The sequence below is a fragment of the Entamoeba histolytica genome, genomic scaffold, assembly GCF_000208925.1.
Source record: "Entamoeba histolytica HM-1:IMSS scf_1104750517767 genomic scaffold, whole genome shotgun sequence".
NCBI lineage: Eukaryota > Evosea > Mastigamoebida > Endamoebidae > Entamoeba > Entamoeba histolytica.
In genome coordinates, this window is record NW_001914878.1 from 109038 (window position 1) to 132287 (window position 23250).

Here is a 23250-nt window from a genome sequence, read left to right on the forward strand (position 1 = left end):
ATTTTGTTCTTGAGTTCTATCTAACCCCCACATTAAATAGTGCCTCCTTTTTTACTATTCCCATTGATTAGAATTAATCGACATAACACCTAATCCTCAGTTTTTCTTTTCTTTGATTTGAGATATCTTTCAACAAAATCCTTTATTCTAATTCTATTTTCTTTTGCCTCTTTATGATTCTAATTTCTTTTTTTTTTCCTTTCTCTTACCTTTTTCTCTCTTTCTTCCTTCCTAAAACTCCTATCTTTTCTTGATACTCCTCTTCTCAAATCATATTCCTAAAATTACTTAAACCCTTGAAAAAATTCTCTTTAACCTCCATCTTAAATTAGTTCTATGATTTGACTTTTCTTCTCTAATATTTTTAATTTCTTCTCCTTCTCTAACTTTTTCTTTTCCTCATTCTAACCATCGTCTCAACCATCTAAAAAATGTTCTTTGCCATAACATCCCATTTTGTGCTTTAACAACCCAGTGGTTTTCGTCGGGAAAATATAATAACTCCGCTGCCACTCCTTTCATCCTTGCAGCATTAAATGCTGCAATCCTTTGGCTCACCACTACTCGATAATCTTTTTCACTATGAATACATAAAATAGGTGTGTCCCATTCTTCAACAAATCGGTGTGGTGAATTTTCATATGTTTTCTTACTTTTCTCTTTTCCTTCCCACACAGCACTTCCCATATCCCATTGTGAAAACCACATTTCTTCTGTTTCTATATATTGTTCCTCTGTATTAAATATTCCATCATGTGCAATAAATACTTTGAATCGTTTTTGATGATGCCTAGCAAGTTAATTGATTTACATATAATAGATATAACTTCTTTTTTGAATGAAAAGTTATTTATTATGTTTGAAATTATTCAAAACTATGGATCTAATAATTTTACAACAACTGAATGTATCGAAATAACCTTTTTTTTCTTATTATTGTTAATTTTAGTTTTGCTATCAATTTTGATCAATGGAAAATCAAATACAATACAAAATATTCAGGAAGTGAGGCATTAAGAAGAAGAGCAATATTTCTTCAAAATTCAAAATTAATTCAAATGATCAATAAACAAAACCTTTCGTTTACTGTCACTAATGAAGGTCCTTTCAGTGTATTAACAAATGAAGAATACAGAATGCTTCATCATCGTATTGACATAGAAAAAGAAATAAAACAATTGAAATCTCATAGAATGAATTTGGTTAAAAAGATGGATAATAAAGAAGTACTTGACAGCATTGATTGGAGAAGTGAAGGGAAAGTAACTCCAGTAAAGAATCAAAGAAAATGTGCTTCATGCTATGCTTTTGGAAGTATTGCAACAATAGAATCATTAATAATGCAAGAAACTTCTATTAAAGAAATTGATTTATCTGAACAACAAATAGTAGATTGTAGTCAAGGAGAATATTCTAATTGGGGATGTACATGTGGGAATGTAGGAAATAGTTTTAATTATGTAAGAGATCATGGGATTCTTCTTGAGAGGGATTATCCTTATACTGGCAAAGCAAATAATTGTTCTATTGATGGTAAAAAACCAGTAATAAAAATAAAAGACTACTCTTTTGTTTTTCCACAAACAGAAGAAAATTTAAAAATTGCAGTATATCATCAACCTGTAGCAGTATCTATTGATTCCTCACAACTAAGTTTTCAATTTTATGAAGGGGGAATTTATGATGAACCAAACTGTAAATGGGTAGATCATATTGTAACAGTTGTTGGATATGGAACAACAGAAGAACATCAAGATTTCTGGGTTGTTAAAAATTCTTATGGAAATGAATGGGGTTAAATGGATATATTTATATGTCACGTAATAAAAATAGTCAATGTGGAATAGCAACAATAGCAGTATATCCAAAAGGATTAATTATTCTTTAATAAATTAAATAAGAAAATAGTTTATTTAAAAAGAAAGTAGTTTAATTGAAAACATGTTTTACAAGTTATTATTTACTTGTATTGTTGAATAAAAGAATTATGGAATACTTGAATTCTTTTTCCAACTTCTTCAATTTCATTTTCTGGTGGTAACAAAGCAATTCTAAAATGATATGTACCCTTTTTCTGACCAAATCCAGACCCTTTTACAACAGCAATTCCAGTCTTTTTTAACATTTCAATACAATATGTTTCATTTGGATCTTCATGTCTTTCATGACATTCTTTTATGAATTTTTCTGGTAATGTAATTCTTGGGAAAAGATACATAGCTCCAGCAGCTCTATTACAAGACATACCTTCACACTTATTGAAAATATCACATAAATATTCTGCTTTACGTTTTAAAGAGCCAAGGATTTCATCTCTTTCTTGTTTAAATAATGGATAGGATGGGTCTCCTTCTTTTGGAAGATTACAAATTATAGACATTACAACTTGTCCTACAACATTAGAACATAAAGTAGTAGAAATAATTTTATACATCATTAAACGAGCAAATTCTGGAATATTGGTACATGCAAACATTCCTCCTCTCTTACCACATTCTCCATAGAATCCTTTTGAAATAGAATGGAAAGAAATTAATTCAAGTCCATGTGCAATTTCTGGTTCCATTGTAGCAAGAATTTTTCTAAATGAGTTGAATGGAACATCAGTCCAAATATTTTCTTGATATACTTCATCAGCCATTAAACAAATCTTCTTTTCGTTACAGAATCTAATAATTTCTTTTATAGTGTCAACTGGTAAAACTTCTCCACATGGATTTCCTGGATTAATAACAACTAATGCCTTAATTTTAATTCCTTCATTCTGATATTTTTCATATTGTTCCTTAATATCATTAATGTCTGGTAACCAATAATTATCTTCGTTTAAATTATAATGACATGTTTTTCCTCCTAATTGTTGAATACAAGCACCATATAATGGATATTGTGGATTTGGAATCATAATACCATGAAGTGGATGTGAAAGCATTAATTGCATAACAATCTTAATAGCAATAGAAGCACCATCAGTTAAATAAATATCTTCTGGGGACATTGGAACATTATCTCTTTCTTCTAAGAAACGTGCAATTGTTTGTCTAACATAAGCAAGACCTTTAGATGGTGAGTAAGCACCAGTTGTTCCATTACAACCAGTAGCTTTAATAATTTCTTTAGCACGAGCAACAGCATCAGCATGGAAAAGTTCTGGATGTTCTGTAAGAGGAGGATATTCTACCATAGAAGTAATTTCTCTAACAAAAGTTAATGGTTTTTGATTTAATAATTGAGGATTACCACTATTACATTTAACAACTTTTTCAAATGGATAAGGATTTGGTTTACCTTCTGCTTTTGCTTTTTTAATAGCATTATCAATTTCTTCTGAAACAATAGCAATTTTACCACGTACAGCAAATTGGAATGCAACTACATCTGGACTAATATTTTCACTAGCGAATGATCTCATTTAATGAATTTAAATTGGTTTATTAGTTTAATTCTTCTTTAAAAACACCAGAAATTAAGTTACAAAAGATTTTATTCAGAAGCTTAAGGTTCGAAGGTCCAAACTATTCTTCTTTTCTTCTAATAGATTCTCTTTTTTTCTTATTTTTGTAAATCAATTGTAAATTATTTTAATGACTCACATTACTATTAAACAATAATTTTTTAATCATATACTATAATTTATTCATTCTTTAATAGAAAATACTTTAATTTCAGTTTAAAACCCTTGTTTAATAGATGGCTGTAGATAATGGTCGATTGAAGTAGAAGATATTTGAAGTGTGTATTTTCGTTTAACCAGTTTCAATTTATTGAATTATTGATGATTTTCAACGCACTTTTTCTTGATTTTCTTTTTTCATAAAGATTATTGAAACTACATTTAATAATATTTTTTTTTTACACTTCAAGGAAATATGGTTGAACTTCCAATGAATTAAAAATGTTATATAAACCCAAATTAAATTTATGAAGTTGAATGAACAATCAGCTTAATCAAATGTTCTACTTTAGAATTAATTGAAGCATTTGGTAATTTTGATAAGGAAAAAAGGTTAATTGTTATTTTTGATATTTCTTTATGTGTATATTGGTTCATATCAAAAGAATCCAGTAAACTATTTAATTGGTTTAAAGATTCTTGTTCTATTTCTGATATTTTTGAAGTGGAATATCTATAAAAAGAGTGTGAATGAATAAATAAAATATATGTCTCTTCTTTTCCACTAGAAAAATGAAATTGTTTAATATAATTAATAACTTCTTGAGTGGTATATGAAACAGTAACAAATGGATCTGCTAAAGTTTTCATTTTTGGGACTTTTTGAATAAAAAAGCCATCAAATATTGAAAGAAATTCAATGGTATTTCTTTCAAATTCTTTTTCTACTTCTATTCCAGCTTGAGTATCACTCATTGTTTTAACAACTTCAAATCTTTTATCAACAACGTGTCTTAAGTAGATACTATTTTGATTATCAAGAAGAGTTATTTTTCTATTCTTCTGAATGATATTAGGAATCATTTTATTTGTTACTCCAACAATAAGACTTTTTTCAGTATGAATCAAAGGGTCATTAATAGTAAAATATGGTCGAATTTCTCCTGAATATTTCAATGGAAAAATTAGTCCAACAAGGTATTCAACTGTTTCACTCACTTCACAAACATCATCTCCTAATACAACAATACAATCACCTACTAATAATGAAACCCATAATGACCTTAACTCTCGTAAGTAGTTTCTTAATAATGATGGAAAAGGTTTTTTTCCTGAAATAGTTACATCAAATCGTTTGCCAAATAATTTTAAAGAAACTGATTTCCCTGGAGAATAATTTGGAAATGAAATAAATTTCATTTCTAGGACTTGAAGAAAAGAGCTTACATCAAAAATATTTTCTTTAAATGTTGGGATAAGTTGATATAATAAAGTGTGATAAGGTAATATTTCTTTATTTTTAGTAATTAATATTAATGATCTTTGGATTGATTCTCTTGATTTAATGTGAGGTATTTGAATGAATAAAACATGACAATATATTGATGAATGAATTAGTGGAAATCTGAATGTAAAAATTTTATATTTAGTTTCAATTATTTCATTTACTTGTATTCTATCAGGAAATGCAAGAAATATTCTAATCATTAGACTTTTTCTATTTCTTTTAATAACACAAACATTTGTGAAGAGAAATATTCACCATATAATTCTGTAATGTTTGATGGGTTTTGTGCAATTATCTCTATTTTTATTACTTCTGTTTTTGTCATTTTTTGATAAAATCAAAAGTTAGACAAACTTCCCCCAATGTCTTTATCAAATGACACAACTAAACTTGCTTCACACCAACTTATTGGTTGTTTATTTTCTTCTGTCATTTGCAATTATTATTTTGCAAGTTTTAATTTATTAATTTTTTAAAAAACAATAAAAAATTGTTATTTAATTTTATAAAATAACAGAATATTTTACAATTGCTATTTAAACCAAAATTAAAGGATTTTTACTAATAACCAAAAAGGTAAAAAATGATTTGAATTAATACCTCATAGAACATCGAACGAATGAAAATTTAAAAATCCTCTTAAAAGAAGAAACTTAGAATTAAGTTTATTAAATGTCAATTTTCAGAGTTGAATTTGAAGAGAAATGTTCTGCAGAAGGTAAAATTTGTTGTTTTAAATTACCTGAATTAGCTGAAGAAGCAAAAATATTAAATGATAAGATGTTTGATTTTAATAATGAAAGAGATCTTACTAAAAGACAAGAAATTATCAAAACGATTGTTAAAAGTATTGGTGAAAATAGTGTTATTTTTCCACCATTTAGATGTTCAAAAGGAAGGTTTATAACAATTGGTAATAATACTGTTATTAATGTTAATTGTTATATTATTGATGGAATTCCAATAACTATAGGCAATAATGTTATGATTGCTGCAAATGTTAGTATTCTTGGTGGAACTCACTCAACTGATCCAATAATAAGAAATTATGGTACAGTTTATAGAAAACCTGTTACTATTGAAGACGGTGCATGGATTGGGTGTGGAGCAAAGATCTTACCTGGAGTAAGAATAGGTAAAAATGCTGTAGTTGGAGCAGGTAGTGTTGTTACTCATGATATTCCAGATAATATGGTTGCTGTAGGAAATCCTGCAAGAGTAAAAAGAAGAGTTTCAGAACATCCAGGATGGACAATAGAAAATAGAGATGTACCTTTAGACTAAAGTTCATTAACTTTTTTTTGTTTAAATTAAAAATAGAAATTTTATGAAGATTATTATAAGTAATAAATTAGTTTTAAAATTAAATTAAGAGAAGTGGTCAATTACTCTCTTTAAAATTGATGCTTTAGCAGCAATTACTTCTGGATCATAAGTAGCAACTGGTTTAAATAACAATTCTCCTAATGTCTCAGTAAACGTTTCTATTTGAGCTTGTTGATGGTTGAATAAATCAGTAATTTTACCCTCTTCTGAAGAATAAAAAGAATAAACATAAGAGAATTTCAACCAACATCGTGCTAAAATCAAAATATCAAATGCTTCTTCTATTCTAGAAATAATTCTTGATTGATTTTTAAAGTGTTCATAAACTTCTCCCATTGTTTTCTTCTTTTGTTCTCTTGTTTGTCTGTGAAGAGAATTATGACTCATCCAACGGTCAAAGTAATGATTGTATTTTTCATAGAAAGTTTTTTTGGCTTTAGCTTTATTGTCTAATTCATTTCCAAGACTTTTGCCAGCATTATAAATATTACATGAATAAAACCCTCCAGTCTTTTCACCATGGGTTTTCCAATCTCCTCTACACATCCAACACCATTCTCCATGACACTTAGGACATGTCATATGATTACATCCTTGTGTTCTTTCACATAACAATCCACAATGGCAACATGCTTTTGCAGTCAATAATAAATATGAATTTTCATCATCTTTAGTTGATAATTCATTCCAATCAGATACTTGTTTACATGTTGCTGGTGCATGATACTCTCCAAGACATTTAAAACAAAATCGTTGTCCACATAAACAAAAAATGTTATCACTTGCTCTTTCTGATGATAATACGATTATAGCCCTTCCACATTGTGGGTTTGGACAAAAAACATTTCCTTGTAATTCAACGTATTCTTTTTTCAAAAAATACCAGAACCTATCAGCAATATCAGGTGATATTTTCTTTACTAATTCATGATGTATTTTACAATAACATCCTTGACACATACATAAAGAGTCAATGAAATTTGGTCCTCTTTTCATAGCTTCTTCAATATATTCTCTCCAACAATTCTTACAATAATAATGTCCACAACTAAGACCAGTTACTTCATTTACTTCTTCATAACAAACATCACATGTCACTTTTCCTTTAGGTGGATCTCTTTCTGGCATTTTAGTCCCAGATAATACTAGGTACTTATCAGGATCATCAAAATAAACGTCATTCATTTTATTGACATTCCATTTAAAATGTCTCAATAATAAACTGCAATCACCCTCTCCAAGACAAGTAAAATCACAAACATCTTTCAATAATTTTTGCATTTCTTGATCAATTTTACAACTTTCTTTAATTTCAAATGGTTTCATTTGAGACTCAACCTCCTCAAAGTCAGTGCTTGCAGACAACATTAATTATAATAATTTTAGTTTTCTGCTTTTATTTCTTTGGTGTTTCATTATTTTTCCATTTCCTTTTATTAGTTCCTTGATAAATTTCAAAAGTTGAACAGTTATAATTATATCAGTATTATATTCTAATAAAAATAATATTTATCAACCATATTTTTTTGAGTCTTATTTTTTTTAGATGGTATTTTTCTTTTTTCTGTTAAATGTTTATGTTTTATTTTCTAAGTCTTTATTTACGAAAAACTCAAATCCAATTAAAATATCTTTGATTAAATTTAATTATCAAGATACCCAAGTTCTTTAATATAAGCATATTGCTCAGGAATTTCATTCATGGCTGCACATGCAAAAGCAACTTCTGGATTTTCTACATGTCCTTCACAGACTTTGTAATAATTAACAAAATTAAAGTTATCAAATTTAGCTTTTTTTACATTATCATCAAAATTCTCCATTTCACCAAATGGTCCATCTCCAACACCAATACAAATAATAGAAAGTGGATATTTTGATGCTTCTTCAATTGCTCTTCTGTTGGGACCAACATCACTAACTTGTCCATCACAAATGATAATAAGAATGTGATATTGCTTTGTCTCTTTAACAATTTCTATAGCTTTTTTAATTAATGGAGCAAATGAAGTTGGTCCAGATAAATCAACTTTTGAAGCAACAACTTTATATCGTTCAACTGCAGCAGCCATTCCCAAGAATGGTTTAGACTCTGGGCTTAAATCAAATACTGACCTATCACCAGTTTTAGAATCACCAAATCCAAATACAGGAATAAGTCTATCATCATCAAATTTTTCCAATGTCTTTCCCATAATTTCCATTACCTTGATATATGGATTTGGGTCTGATTCATCAATAGTATGCATATTCTTTCCATATGTTCTCTTGCCAGAACTTGTATTAGAAGCGGTGAAATCAATACCAACTATAAGATTTGATGACTCAAGACCAGCCTTTTGTAAAGCAGCTTGAAGGTCTTCAACACTATCATATGTAGTCATAATTGGTTGTGTTATTCTCTTATGTTGAGCTTTACTTCCTTCGTTTCCCATGTGAATTATTATTGAGATGTATTGTCTCTTTCAACTTCTTAAATATCTCTTTTTTCATATAAAAACTTTGATTAAAGATTTTTTATGACTAATTTTAATTTTTAAGATTCCTCATTCATCATAGTTTTATATTTTTATAGAGAGTAGTGTCTCTTTTCTCTTTTTATTTGAATCTCGTTTAAAAAGAAAAAAGTGTTAAATAATAAATTTATCATCAAAAAAATATCAAAGATATGATTACTTATTAGTTAATCACCTAGATTTCTCTCAAACAACAACATATAAATAATCTTCTTCCATACTAATCCATTAGCTTCCTGTTTAAACACATCCGTAATTATTTCATCATTCCATTCTTTATCAAACTCACTTTCATTACATCCACTTCTTGCTTTTGATAAAATTGGAACAAATTGTGATGCAGCATCAATCACCGCATCATCTGGCATTTGGTAAAAATCAGTAATGCTTTGAATCATTTTAAGTAATGTCTTTAAATAAGAAACAAAATCATCAAAAGATTCAACTGGAGTTCCAATACAAATTTTAATGAATTGAGACTCTTCTATAACTACAATTTCATTTCCTTCATTTAGTCTTGAATTAGTAATACATTTCCATATATATTTATAGAGTGTAATATCACCTTTAACTTTCTTTAAAACAATACTATTTTCATTAACAATAACAGCTTCTTTAATTTTTTTTTCCAATTCTTCTTTTTCTTGATGTTGTAATTCATTATAAACTACTTCTGCAATTTTTAATGTTTTCTTTTTTTCTTTTAATTCAGTTATTACCTTTTTTCTTTCTTCACTTGTTTTTAAGTTAAGACATTTTTTCAAATAATTAATATTTTCCACAACGTCATTTATAATCATTAATTCTTTTTCAGTATTAGAAGGATGTTCAAAGTCTGAAATTTCTTTTTTCCATATATTTATTTCTTCATTAGTGGCAATTGTGTTTAATTTTTCTTCTATTTCTTGTTCTTTTTTTGTTTTATCATTAATCTCGTTCTCTAATTCTAAAATCTTTCCTTTAATTTCTTTTAATGCATTTTCTCTTTTTTCATGTTCTGAGGGTTTAAAGCTTACTCCTTCAAAAATGGACATAGAACTGAATATTTAGTTACTATTTGAAAAAAATGAGAGACATTGTTCTCTTCTTATTTTTCTTCTCTGTTTTTGCTAGTGATTTGATTGATTTATACAATAGTGCATATCAGGCTTTTGAAGTTTGTTATTTTATCATTAAATGATGTATTGTTAAACTAAAGAAAAAGTTTTCACTTTATAAATAAAAAAGGTTTAGTCTTAATACCTATGAAACAAAAAATCACTTTATTTTTTTATTTAAATGAAACAAAATTAATCTTTCTAGAATAAAGCTAACGCTCCAACAAATTGTCTTCATTTATATGGTCAATATCCATTAAACACTAATTATTCACAATCACCAACTGATTATTGTTATAGTTGTATAACAAATATTTTTGATGTAGTCACTTTAAATTATGATTCTAACACTGGTCTTTCCTCTCAAGTACGTGCTGATGCTGTGTGGTTATCAAATGTACAATTACCAAAAACAAAAGATATGAGTTATTTTGTCTCAACACCATCTGCATTTCTTCAATACCCAACAATTGAAAAACCATTCATTGATCCTCCTTATCTTGTTCCATTAAATGTTGTTGTTTTATATGATATTTCATCATCAAATTCTAGACCTTCAACATTATTTAGCTTTTTTAAAAGATTTACTTCAATGCAATATCTTTATTTCTTAACGTTTAATCACAACCCACAAAATGTTCTTCATCGTGGTAATTGCACTACTGATTCTATTAATCAATTAATGCATTCACTTTGTAAAATTTCATATGGAGGTGGAACAAGATATAGAGATGCATTCAACAAAATGATTGATGACATCAAACAAGACATATTTGATAAGACACAGACTATTGATATATTTCTTGTTTCAGATGGAAATGAAATCCAAAACAGAAAGTTATTAAGAAAATCATTAGACAGATTAAGTGAATATAAGATTTCTGTCCATACTATCGATACTGGTGATGGAACATGGAAAGACAAATTATTTGAAATATCTTGTGAAGAAAATGGATATTATATAAATTCAAACGAACAAAGTATTGACATTTTATTTAATGCTCTTTGGCTTAGGTCGTTTATCAAAAATAATCAGAGAATTATTAATGGCCGTGCTTATTCAGGTCTTAACTCAACTAAAGCAATCTTAAAAGAATTAATTTGGGAGTATGATGATGTTATTTTCCCAACAAGAAGTTTTGGTGTAGTTGGTGTTATTGTTGATGAAAATACAAATATAACAGATGAAGAAAAATATATCACAGAACCAAAAGTTACAGTTAGGGATTTAGATATACAAAAATATGTTTTAAGAAGTTATACAGGTGGTTTATGTGGAAACGAAATAACACCAACAACAGAAGAAATGAATGCAATTAAATTGACATTAAGGTCAATTGACAATTGGTATACAAGTTCATCAGAAACTACAGACGTTATTTGTAAAGATTTCAATCCAAAGATAATTGGAAGTTGTGATGATAATGGAACGTGTGTAAAAATAAATCCATCAAATTATTACCTCAAAGAAAAGTGTGCTTGTAATGCATTGCTTAAGTTTATTCTTTGTGTCTTTTTGCTCATAATAGTCATTTAATCAAATCAAATTTATTATTTTGTTTTCGTTATGAGTGATTTTAGATCTTAAAAATATAATAATTTAATAAAAAAACTATTAAGAAGTATTATAAAAATTATATAAAAAAGAGTAATTTGAATCTTGAACTCAAAGATATAAAAACAAGTAGATTCTTTGAGAGGACCAAAAAAAGAAAAAAAAAATAAAAATTAGAAACAATAAAAAATCAAAAAAGAGAATATACAAATAGAAAAATATAGTTCCCAAAAACTAATGAATATGAAAAGGTACAAATGAAGTATAAAACAGAACTGAAGAACCAAAAATGGGGTGGTTATGATAAAAATTAGAACTTAAAAATGATTTAAATTCAAATAGAAAAACAGTATGAGAGAAGTAACACTTAAAAATAGAGATGAAAAAGGAGAATATTCTGGTATTGGGTTAAGGAAACCAGTTAAAGCAGAAAATAGTCATAAGAAAAAACTTACTATTGAAAAAGCAGTTATAGTTTTAATAATGAATGCATTATTAGAGTATGAAGATAACCAAGAGAAAGAGACTGTTTGTCCAAATTCACCAAAAGTACATTATGATGATCAATTTGATGATTTATATGATCAATGTTATCAATATGTTAAAACATCTTTTGAAGTAACGAATTCATGTCATAATCTTCAAGAAGTATATCCTTATATTTATAGTCTTGTAAAGGCTTATAAAAATTCGTTTTAATACATTAAGGTCTTCTCGTACATATCCTTTTTAAGGAAATAAAATTAATTTCTAATTTATTTGTTTGTACTTGAAAGAATATAAACGTATTATTTTTTTTTTTTTTGGTTTTGTTATTGAAAAGCTTCAAAAAAGATATTTAAAAGAATGATAAGTAAAAATTAAAAAGGGATAATAATTAAAAATAGGTCTCAGAAAAAAAAAGAAGAAGGAAAAATGAAAGGGGAAGGAGTGTGTAAATTCTACCAAAGAAAATGAACTATGTTCCGATGAAATAGAAGAGAAAAATTGAAAGAAGTAAAAGAGTTAAAATAGAAAAATGGAAGAAAAATATTATAATAAACAAAATAAGAAGAAAGCGAAAAAAAAGAGATTAAAAAGAACCCTAAGAACTTTAAAAAAGAACTTATTAAAAAGCTAATTCAAATTTTAATGCAAAAATCCTCATCAAGTGAAGGAGTTTCTCATGTTAGAAGATCTATTTCATTAAACAAGTTAAAGAATCAATTTGCTGATGCTGCTGAAGCAGAACATTTTACTAATGAATCAGATTCTGAAAAATATAATAATTTGTGGGACTATTGCTCTTTATATTTATCTAAAGATGTTGAAACTATTAAACAACAAATTGCTAATCATATTGAATATACATTAGCATGTCAACGATTTGATTTTAAAACAAAATCACTCTTTACAGCAACAGCTATTTCTTTAAGAGAGAGAATGACTGAATATTGGAATGATACACATCAATATTTTAGAGAAATTCAAACAAAAAGAATGTATTATCTTTCAATTGAATATCTTATTGGTCGTTCATTAATGAATGCTATTTGTAATCTTGGATTAGAAAATGAATATAGAGATGTTGTTTCCCAATTTGGTTCATCTCTTGAAGAATTATATGAATATGAAAATGATGCTGCACTTGGATCAGGAGGACTTGGAAGACTTGCAGCATGTTTCCTTGATTCACTTGCTACAATGAATCTTCCAGCATGGGGATATGGTATTAGATATCAATATGGTATGTTTAAACAACAAATTTCACATGGATATCAAATTGAAACACCAGAATATTGGCTTGAAGCAGGTAATCCATGGGAGATTGTTAGAAAGGATGTTAATCATGAAGTAAGATTTGGTGGATATGTTACAGTAGATAAAGCAACAGGAAGAATGAAATGGGAAGGAGGAAATACTGTTAGAGCTATTGCATATGATATGCCTGTACCAGGTTATAAGACATTAAATACATTAAATTTGAGACTTTGGAGTTCAAAACCATCTAACCAATTTGATTTAGAACATTTCAATAAAGAAGAAGATATTGATTATTGGCAAAAAGTACATAATCAACAAAAAGATGAAAATATATGTAAAGTTCTTTATCCAAATTCATCACATTATAAAGGACAAGAATTACGATTGAAACAACAATTTTTCTTCACTAGTGCATCATTACAAGATATAGTTAGAAGATTTAAAAAGATGAGAATTGCCATGAATGAATTCCCACAATATGTTGCAATTCAATTAAATGATACACATCCTACTGTTGGAGTATTAGAATTAATGAGAATTCTTCTTGATATTGAAGGACTTGAATGGAACCAAGCATGGGAAATTGTTGTCCAAACATTTGCATATACAAACCATACTGTATTACCAGAAGCACTTGAAACATGGCCAGTTCCAATGTTTGAGAATTTATTACCACGACATCTTCAAATTTGTTATGAAATTAATAGCAGATTCTTATCATGGGTTAAGACTGCACACAATTGTACTGAACAAGAAATTGCTGCTCTTTCTATCATTGAAGAAAGTAATCCAAAGAGAATTAGAATGGCTAACCTTGCTATTATTGGATCACATACAGTTAATGGTGTTGCTGCTATTCATTCACAAATTATTAAAGACGTTATCTTTAGACAATTCTCTAAGATTTGGCCACACAAATTTATTAATGTTACTAATGGAGTTACACCAAGAAGATGGATGTTACAATGTAATCCAGGATTAAGTAAATTGATAACAGAAACACTTAAATCAGATGAATGGGTTGTTGAACTTTCATTACTTGAAGGATTAAGATCACTTTGTGATCATTCTTTAGAAGAGAAGTTTAGAGCAGTTAAAACACAAAACAAAGAACGATTAATTAGATTAGTATCAAAAATCACTGATGGGGAAATTGTATTGAATTCATCTTATTTATTTGATGTTATGATTAAAAGAATTCATGAATATAAGAGACAAAGCCTTGCTATTTTAGGTACTATTGCACAATATTTAGCACTTAAGAAAATGACACCAGAAGAACGAGCACAACAAGTTCCACGAGTTAAAATTTTTGCAGGAAAAGCTGCTACATCATATGAAAATGCTAAAATTATTATTAAATTGATTAACTCAGTTGCTGATATAGTTAATAATGATAAAACTATAGATAATATGTTAAAGATTGTTTTCATTCCAAATTATAGTGTTTCATTAGCAGAAGTTATTATTCCAGCAAATGATATTAATGAACAAATCTCAACTGCTGGATATGAAGCATCAGGAACATCATGTATGAAATTCTGTATGAATGGAGGACTTATTATTGGTACATGGGATGGTGCTAATGTTGAAATTGCAGAAGAGATTGGAGAAGAAAATATGTTTATGTTTGGAGCTAAGAAGAATGAAGTTGAATTAATTAGACAACAAGGAACAAGCTATATTGATGAAAGACTTTATGATGTCTTAAAAGCTATTTCTGGAGGTATGTTTGGAGCTGCTGATTGGTTTAATAAACTTATTGGACAATTCTGGGGTGGTAATGACTATTATTTAGTTGCACATGACTTTGCTTCATACCTTGAAGCACAAATGAAAGTTGATGCTACTTGGAAAAAACCACAAGAATGGAATCATAAATGTGTTATGTGTGTATCTAAGATGGGTAAATTCTCATCTGATAGATCTATGAAAGAATATGCAGCTAATGTATGGAATATTCATCCTTGTCCATTACCAGAAACTGACATGAATGATATGATGGATATTGCAAAGAAACAATTATTGCCAGAAAAGAAATAAATAATGATTTCTTTATACAAAAGAGAATAATTTTTATTTTTTAAATTTAATAAAAGAAAACCAAAAAATTCAAAATACAAAATTAAAACCACTTGTATATTTTAAAGAAGATTACACCAACAATCATCCATACTAAGCATAATGAAAGAATTACAAAAAACCATACTAAACTTGGATTATCTTGTCCAGGTACAGTCACGTTCATTCCAAATAAAGCTGCTATAAAAGACATTGGTAAAAATAATGTTGCTATTGCACCAAATTTCTTCATTAATAAGTTTTCTTCTTCACTATAACGATTTACACTTAATGAAATTTTTGCTAAATAAGTTTCTTGATGATTTTCTATTGAGTGAGTTAATGAAGATAACTTTTCTAATAATCTTACAGTGTCATCAAGAATATCTCTTAAATAAATTTTTAAATTCTTTGATACCATATTCGATTTAGATTTTAAAATAAATCTAAGGAATGACTTCTTTGGAGAAACTAAAAATTGTAATAAACTCGCTCTTTTTTTTAAATCACCAATTCTACCAAGAAATTCATCTTGATCATCTCTTAATAATACTAATGATAATTGTTCAATATTATAAACATCTGAATAGAGTCTTTCATTTAGCAAGTTAAAATTTGAAATAATTAATTCTAATATAGCATATAACACCCAATGAGCACTTGGAAATGTTCCTTTATATTTATCTTTGATTTTTATACGAACATCATTAACGGCTGCAATTGGTTCTGAATGAACAGTTATGATAACATTCTTTTTAATAACTATATTAAGAAGATAGGTATTCAATATATTAGTATTTTCCATATACCTCATTTCTACAACTGATATTTCAAAATAATTCTCAAAAAATGCTGCTTTCTCTCGAGTGTCTGGTGTAAACCAATCATCTATAGTTAAAGGGTGTAGTCCAAATACTTCTTCTAATGAGTTTGCACATTCATCTGTTGGTGGAGATACATCAAGCCATAAAGGGATCTTTTCTAGACGTTGTCCTGATGAAAGAATTCGTTCTTTCATATCAACTAACTCTTTTGTTGTAATAACTTTTCCTGATAAAAACTGTTGTCCAAATGCTATCATTGTTGAATTATACATTTGTCCATGAACATCATGGTCCAAAGGAATTTCTTGAACATCTTCTTGTTCTTTTGGTTCATTTCCCCAATCACTTTGTAAAATTCCATCATCTACATCTTCTTCTTGTTCAGTTTCAACAAAATCAATATCCTTTTCATTTTCTGTTTCTTGTTCACTAGCAGAGAATAACGAAGGAGACTGTGGCTGGGGTGAAGTAATTTTATTAAGAACACGCCTTCTTGGAGGATTTTGGGACATTTCACTGAACAAATCTTTTTCTTTTTAATAGTTTTTCTGTAAAATTTTTTTTCCTACCCAAAGTTATAAAAAAAACATTAAATTATCCTTCTTTACTTCTGTACAAAACTGTCTTTTTTAATTTAGCTTTATTTTAGTGATTGCTAATTATCATACCTCACTAAACTATTAACATTTTAATAATAATACTACCAAACAAGTTATATTCACATATTTGTTGATATGGATATTGTTATTATAAATAATATAACACGTTCCTTACAGATGCTTTTTTTATTAATACACCCATACACCATTACATGATAAAATCCATAATTATGGAGATTTCTCATATAGGTGTATGACTGACTATTCTCTGGAGAGCTTGTAATGATTGAGTTTTTAAATGATAGTTGAGTTTGATTCTTAAATATTAAATCACAATACTTTTAGTTAAATTAAGATTTCAATTCAACCTTTCATTCAAAATAAAATCTCCAGCTTAAATTATCTTTGTTCATTCATTTGGTAACATTTGTCTTTTGATAGACATGGAGGCGAATAAATTGAAGAATATTTTAAACTCATTATTTAGATGCTGTGTTGTAGTCAATCATTTAAAGAAAAAGTTATCAATGTGTATTTTTTTCCATTAAGTAGTAGTCATTAAAGAAAAATGTTGATTTTGTGGTGTGTATTGTATGTGAGCCTTACATTTTTTTTCTCCACCTTTGCATTGAATTTAACCCATAACAAATATTTGAGTTGAATAATTATCATAAATGATATTGGGTAATAAAGGCAACCAAGAACCCCCATCATTGATTGAAACACTTTAGCCTGTAGAATTTATTTATAAAAATCATAGCAATTCAAAGATTTTAGTTAAAACAAATCAAAATCATAAAATACATAAAATAAGATTTTCATATCATTTTAAGATTTTCTTTATAAATAACGTTAATATAAAGATGTGTTATTCTTATTTCATTAAAAAAAATAGTAAAATATATAATAAAAAGAATTATAAATATAAACTAGTGAACCCTAAATATGGTTAAAAGAGAGAGTTGAACTTAGAAAGAAGTCGAAGAGATGGTTTCCTTAAAGCTTCAAAAAAGACTTGCTGCTTCAGTTCTTAAATGTGGTAATAGAAAAGTCTGGTTAGACCCAAATGAAACACCAGAAATCTCACTTGCTAATAGCAGAAAAGCTATTAGAAAGTTGATTAAAGACAGATTAATTATTAAGAAACCAGCTGCTATGCACTCAAGAGCTAGAGTTGTTGAAAGAAAACAAGCTAAGATTCTTGGAAGACATACTGGACACGGTAAAAGAAAGGGAACAAAGAATGCCAGAACTCCACAAAAAACATTATGGATTATTAGAATGAGAGTTCTCAGAAGACTTCTTCTTAAATACAGAACAACTGGTAAAATCGATAAACATATGTATCATGACTTCTATCTTAAGGTTAAAGGTAATCAATACAAAAACAAGAAAGCTCTTATGGAATCTATCTTCAAGGCTCTTGAAGAAAAGAAACTTCTTGCCAAGGCAAGCGTTCAAGTTACTAAGAAGTCTACTTTCATCACTGAAAAGAAACCAGTCGTTGCTGAAGAACCAAAGAAAGTCGTAGAAAAGAAGGAAGAAAAGAAATCAAAAGCTGGAAAGAAGAATGCTAAGAAATGAATTATCTAATTAATGATAATTATTTTTTAATTTTTTTATTAAATTATTTTATTTATTAATTAAATTAATTCATTAAGGGAAAATGCTTTTATTGAGGTTATAAACAGTATTGTTGCTGTATAAACACTTATTTCGTTATGTCTTTCTTTTTAACTTATTTTATTAGTATTTTTTACTTGATTCCATGATAAATTTTGGTTTATTTAATTTTCGTAGTAAATTATCAACTAATTTACACAAAAATTAGTTCAATAAATTTGTTGATTTATTATAATCAAGTAACTGTTTCTTCTAATGAAAAGCTTTATGACTTTACAGGTTTTGGATGTCAGTATTTTTTGTTTAAGTGACAATAAAGTATTGAAAGAAATTCTTCTAATTAACATAGCACCAATAAACAAACATTCTATTAGTTTATTGAGTAAGGATTTATTATTATTCATATATGACTTTGAATAAAATTAAAAAAAACAAAAATAAACAATTATCATAAACTTAGTAATAATTAAAACAACATTTATTTAAGTAACTATAACAGTAATACTTTAAATATACTTAATTAGGTTTGTTGATTTAAAAAAAAATATTATACTCATGTTTATGCAGTGTAATAACAATAGACTATTTAGAACATTTAGTGTTTATTGTTAGTTATTGTTAAAACACTTAAATTATATCTAAAAGTGTTAATTAAATGATTGATAATTTTAGATACTAATTAATTATGAAAGGATATAACTTTGTGATGTTATTTATTCAAAATAAATGAAAGTTGCATCAAACAACAACATTTATCATTACATGTGATTTAAGTCATGCAAGAAAAATATAAACAAGATACAAGATTGATAAAAATAGAAAAATATAATTTAATTTAATCAAAACCAATAAAAGAAATATAAGTGTATTTAAATTTCATCAGTACTTAATAATCTAATAAAAGGTAATTAATTAAGTATTAATAGAACTAGCTTCTATTGTTCATGCATCATCTGAGACTAATCTCATCCCTTCGTCTTTATCTTCTAGCAGCTCTACGGAGTATTTTTGATTATTATTGAAGCAATATTCAATGACATCTATCATGTTTTTTATGACAAGGTTTTTACTTCTTTCTCGATGTCAATGTCAATTTTTATTTCTTTAATTAATTTATTACTTTCTTTATTTATTAATCCATTTATTAAAATTATTACTGGAATTATTTTGACATCTTTTAACTTTTCTATTTTCATTAGAATATTCTTTAATTTCTTATACATATTTATTTTCTTCAAATAGACTCAATTAATATTGTGATCAGCCACAATAGTCATATCAAATAATAAACTGGTTTTATTCTTTTTATTTAATACGTATTTGTCTGTTATTTTGTGATATTGTCATTCACTTTTAGGCATTATTTGTTTGTTCAATATCATTGTGATGTCTTTATAATTGAACACTGTTTCATATGGGGGTTTTTTATATTGTTTATTTCCTGTGTATTTTCTTATTAATCCCTCCCATATTATAATACCTATATTGTCACGTTTTTCCATTTGTGATTTATGACAAATACAAGATAGTATGATGTGTTCTACTGTTGTTATCTTGTCTTTACAAAGTGTTGAGTATTTTAATCTTTCATTTTTCATTTTTTTTTGATTTTCTATACAAACAAAATATTGCTCCATCTTGCATTTTAGTTAATTGGAGAAATGCATTCTTTTTAATATTGATGGACTTCCATGCTTTCACTGTAGTAGTTTTATCTACTCATTTTGACTCAAATCATCTTCTAAAATGTCACTAATTTGATGATACTTCCATTTTTTGATGTCTTTGTCAATCATTTTTTTATTTTCAAATGAAAATTCATAAAATTATATTCTAGAATAGTGTTGTATTATTATATAATTTATCTTTTATCTTGTATTTAACATTAGCTTGATAATAATAAATGATTATTTCATTTTTTGTTATTTTAAAATAAAAGATTTTGAAACACTTATTAGTGAATTTAATTATAAGAAGATGAAAAAAGAATAAAAAACAAATAGAGATTGAATAAAATTATTAACAATGAAATATTAATACATTTGTTAAAATGTTGAATATCGTTATTCAATATTGATAATAATATCATTTCACTCATTGTTAGTTGTTTGAAATACACTTATTCTTTCATTATTTTTGTTTTTCTGTTATTTTGTATTTCAATTAATCCATATTGAAATAAATAAAAACAAATCAATTATGATTAACCTTCTTTTTAGGTTTTTCATCATGTTGAGAAGTGAGTGAATCAGTTTCTTCAAAATGCTTTATTTCTATTCAAATATTGTTTTTACAAGCATGCTCGACTTAAATGGTTCCTCGGTTAAGTTACTGCCTGACTTTTATTTTGATTTTAATGAGTAATATAATATTTCTCATTCTTTATATAGTTGTTTTAAGGAGAGGATATCCATAATCTAATGATTATAACTCATCCCCTTTATCTCCGACACTACTTAAAAACACCATTCATTGATAATATCCTTATATTCAAATGTACATACAACAGTAACAATTATATATGTGTCTTCTTTAATAAATTATAATTCTTGATACATAATTCTTCTAAATACATAATAATCCTTATGAATAATAATGAATAATATTATTACATAATAACTACTCATAATAAATATTAATAAATAATAACCAGTTCGTATTGAATAGATATTATCTCACCAAAGGTACGTCATGACCAGATGAAAACTGAGATATTCGAAGTATAGAAATATTTTGTGGTTGTATGTGGTGTCTCTGACATGCCATCTTCGAATCCCTTATCTCAAGAATAAGAAAGAAAGATTCTTTGTTGTACTTTCAAATAAATAAATAATAAATATTAATAAATTAATGAAATGAATAATAATGAGAAATAATGTAATTTAAACAAAATGAAATAAAAAGAATGTTAAATAATCAATGTTTCAATGAATAAAATATTATTTAACTTTCATATTTATTACATTAATTAATTATTTCATTAATTATTCATTCTATTTAAGTTATTATTTATTTAAATATAAATTATCATATTTTATATTAAATTATTGAAAATAAATTTAAATAAAAATTCATTTATTTTATTTACTGTTTTTAAATTATTTCATCAAATATACAGTAGAAATAGAATCATATCATCTTTCTAATGATGTTCAATCATTATACATATTTATTATCTTTTTAATTATTTCTTCTTTATGATAAGTAGTTCTGATAAAATATTTTCTAGTTCTTCATGTTCAATAAATTCAATATCTTCTTTCACAGACATAAATATTTTGGTAATTTTGTTTTCTATTTATTTCATTGTTTTATTTCTTTCTTATTCTTCTTCTTGTTGACTTTTTAGAAAGAATAATTTATTTAATTTCAGTTCTTTCAATTTCCAAATCACAATAATTAATTTTTCTATATATTTCATTCTTTTATTTCTTTGCAATTTCTTTATTTTTATTTATTTGGTTATTCCTTTCTTGTTTAATATTTTGTTCTTTTTTTATCTTTTTCTTCAGTAATACTATGATAATCAATATCTCTTTTTTAACTTCTTCTACATTAATTGATGTTAATAATAGTATCATTATCATCACCCTTACAATTCCATTTTAGCTTTGTGTATTATAATAACAATATAAACCTTTTGATTCATTAAATTACATTGGAAATGAATATTTTCCAGTTATTCCATTAAAAATTTTTGTTGATATTTATCTACTTTTATTTCCTTCTTTTCTTCATGAACTTCTTTATGGATATAGCAAAAACATTTGATCAACACGATACAAACATATCTCTAAATGTCTAATGTTGGAAAAAACATTCTATATCATTTTATTCATTGTTTTATTATTTTATGAAAACCTTGATTGAAATTCAAAACAATATTAATTATTTAAAATTCTTTTATTCTTTTTTAGTATAATCAACACTATTATTCTCACCTGAACAATAGGTTAAAAATTATTAAACCTTAATTTAATTTATTAGTATAATTAACACTATTTATTCATATATATTCTTTTCGTTCTTCTGTGTCTTGTAACACAGATATAATAATAATAAATATATCTCATTTATCACTTTCTCATTATGTTCATTTTATTTATTTAGTTTCTGGTTTTGCGGTATTATTTTCTTTAAAAACATTCTTCTTCATTTTGAATTTACAAAAAATGTAATTTTCAACCACTTATATTTCAAAGGATAAGTAATTTAATTTATTTAATATTCATTGATTGTTGTTAGTTGATAGTCGTTTTAAATAATAATTAAACATGTCAATTATTTATTTATCAATTTGAAGAATTGAAGTTATTTATTATTAAAAAAACATTTCATTTTCATTTGAAATAAATAACTACAATTCTACATTTTTTAAATATTCCTCACATTATATTTTATTTAAATGAAAAACAACAAAATATTTTATCGAATGTTACATAAACATTATTGTTGTTTTTATTTAATTTTTACATAAAAAAAATATATTTTTGAAATAAAAGGAAATAGAAAATATTTAAAAATAAATGAATAAATTTATCGATAATTTAACATGATAGTTTGTTTTTGTTTATTACTTTGAAATACAAACATCATTAAATAAAAATAATTTTGTAATGTTATGATTAAATAAAAATGAATAAATAATTTTACATAATTTTTGAAATACATTCTTATTCTAATTTTAAATTCCATTAAACAATGACTTATTTTTTTATTTAGTGACAATAATTATATTTTTATTCATAGATTATCAATTTGAATGAATGATGATAATATTGTTAAATAATCAAAATAAAAGAATGAAATATGATTAATATATTATTATTTCATCTTCAATAAACAAAAAGAAATATTAACAATATTGATTATTTCTCTCATATTAAATATTTTAATAATTTAAACATTGATTATTTCTTCTATTATGTTATTTAATGTGACTTTATTTAATTTTTATTTCATTTGATTCTTATTTTAATTTCTTTTATTCATTGTGTATTTATAA

General features: G+C 26.2%; 13 protein-coding genes across 13 annotated transcripts, besides 4 other annotated features; 6 read left to right on the forward strand and 7 right to left on the reverse strand.

Annotated features, from left to right (window-relative positions):
- Positions 1-399: 399 nt before the first annotated feature.
- On the reverse strand, positions 400-708 carry EHI_096730 (prolyl oligopeptidase family protein; the record flags this gene model as incomplete). Its single annotated transcript, XM_650584.1, has 1 exon — positions 400-708. The coding sequence occupies one exon, from the start codon at positions 706-708 to the stop codon at positions 400-402; it is 309 nt and encodes a 102-aa protein (XP_655676.1).
- A 197-nt stretch (positions 709-905) lies between these two features.
- On the forward strand, positions 906-1799 carry EHI_096740 (cysteine proteinase, putative; the record flags this gene model as incomplete). The annotated part of the gene is made up of 1 exon (XM_650583.1): positions 906-1799. The coding sequence occupies one exon, from the start codon at positions 906-908 to the stop codon at positions 1797-1799; it is 894 nt and encodes a 297-aa protein (XP_655675.1).
- Positions 1800-1960: 161 nt separating this feature from the next.
- Positions 1961-3412, reverse strand: EHI_096750 (alanine aminotransferase, putative; the record flags this gene model as incomplete). Its single annotated transcript, XM_650582.1, has 1 exon — positions 1961-3412. The coding sequence occupies one exon, from the start codon at positions 3410-3412 to the stop codon at positions 1961-1963; it is 1452 nt and encodes a 483-aa protein (XP_655674.1).
- A 507-nt stretch (positions 3413-3919) lies between these two features.
- EHI_096760 (uncharacterized protein) lies at positions 3920-5334 on the reverse strand (the record flags this gene model as incomplete). The annotated part of the gene is made up of 3 exons (XM_650581.2): positions 3920-5093; positions 5135-5198; positions 5256-5334. 3 exons carry the CDS (start codon positions 5332-5334, stop codon positions 3920-3922), a joined length of 1317 nt encoding a protein of 438 aa, XP_655673.2.
- Positions 5335-5573: 239 nt separating this feature from the next.
- Positions 5574-6185, forward strand: EHI_096770 (acetyltransferase, putative; the record flags this gene model as incomplete). The annotated part of the gene is made up of 1 exon (XM_650580.1): positions 5574-6185. The coding sequence occupies one exon, from the start codon at positions 5574-5576 to the stop codon at positions 6183-6185; it is 612 nt and encodes a 203-aa protein (XP_655672.1).
- An 84-nt stretch (positions 6186-6269) lies between these two features.
- EHI_096780 (zinc finger protein, putative) lies at positions 6270-7595 on the reverse strand (the record flags this gene model as incomplete). Its single annotated transcript, XM_650579.1, has 1 exon — positions 6270-7595. One exon carries the CDS (start codon positions 7593-7595, stop codon positions 6270-6272), a length of 1326 nt encoding a protein of 441 aa, XP_655671.1.
- Positions 7596-7870: 275 nt separating this feature from the next.
- On the reverse strand, positions 7871-8662 carry EHI_096790 (uncharacterized protein; the record flags this gene model as incomplete). The annotated part of the gene is made up of 1 exon (XM_650578.1): positions 7871-8662. One exon carries the CDS (start codon positions 8660-8662, stop codon positions 7871-7873), a length of 792 nt encoding a protein of 263 aa, XP_655670.1.
- A 248-nt stretch (positions 8663-8910) lies between these two features.
- EHI_096800 (uncharacterized protein) lies at positions 8911-9777 on the reverse strand (the record flags this gene model as incomplete). Its single annotated transcript, XM_650577.1, has 1 exon — positions 8911-9777. The coding sequence occupies one exon, from the start codon at positions 9775-9777 to the stop codon at positions 8911-8913; it is 867 nt and encodes a 288-aa protein (XP_655669.1).
- Positions 9778-9809: 32 nt separating this feature from the next.
- Positions 9810-11377, forward strand: EHI_096810 (uncharacterized protein; the record flags this gene model as incomplete). Its single annotated transcript, XM_650576.1, has 2 exons — positions 9810-9899; positions 10046-11377. The coding sequence occupies 2 exons, from the start codon at positions 9810-9812 to the stop codon at positions 11375-11377; spliced, it is 1422 nt and encodes a 473-aa protein (XP_655668.1).
- A 369-nt stretch (positions 11378-11746) lies between these two features.
- Positions 11747-12094, forward strand: EHI_096820 (uncharacterized protein; the record flags this gene model as incomplete). The annotated part of the gene is made up of 1 exon (XM_001913466.1): positions 11747-12094. The coding sequence occupies one exon, from the start codon at positions 11747-11749 to the stop codon at positions 12092-12094; it is 348 nt and encodes a 115-aa protein (XP_001913501.1).
- Positions 12095-12526: 432 nt separating this feature from the next.
- EHI_096830 (glycogen phosphorylase, putative) lies at positions 12527-15181 on the forward strand (the record flags this gene model as incomplete). The annotated part of the gene is made up of 1 exon (XM_650575.1): positions 12527-15181. One exon carries the CDS (start codon positions 12527-12529, stop codon positions 15179-15181), a length of 2655 nt encoding a protein of 884 aa, XP_655667.1.
- An 82-nt stretch (positions 15182-15263) lies between these two features.
- Positions 15264-16535, reverse strand: EHI_096840 (magnesium and cobalt transport protein CorA, putative; the record flags this gene model as incomplete). The annotated part of the gene is made up of 1 exon (XM_650574.2): positions 15264-16535. The coding sequence occupies one exon, from the start codon at positions 16533-16535 to the stop codon at positions 15264-15266; it is 1272 nt and encodes a 423-aa protein (XP_655666.2).
- A 1073-nt stretch (positions 16536-17608) lies between these two features.
- EHI_096850 (60S ribosomal protein L19, putative) lies at positions 17609-18238 on the forward strand. Its single transcript, XM_650573.2, has one exon. The coding sequence runs from the start codon at positions 17610-17612 to the stop codon at positions 18204-18206; it is 597 nt and encodes a 198-aa protein (XP_655665.1). The 5' UTR covers position 17609; the 3' UTR covers positions 18207-18238.
- A 905-nt stretch (positions 18239-19143) lies between these two features.
- Positions 19144-20051: a repeat region.
- A 370-nt stretch (positions 20052-20421) lies between these two features.
- Positions 20422-20896: a repeat region.
- Positions 20773-21020: a repeat region.
- Positions 21021-22178: 1158 nt separating this feature from the next.
- Positions 22179-22226: a repeat region.
- The last annotated feature ends 1024 nt before the right edge of the window (positions 22227-23250 follow it).

What these genes read in the sequence shown, in the direction of transcription:
- EHI_096850 (XM_650573.2), top strand. Translation starts at nt 17,610, where the DNA reads ATGGTTTCCTTAAAGCTTCAAAAAAGACTTGCTGCTTCAGTTCTTAAA.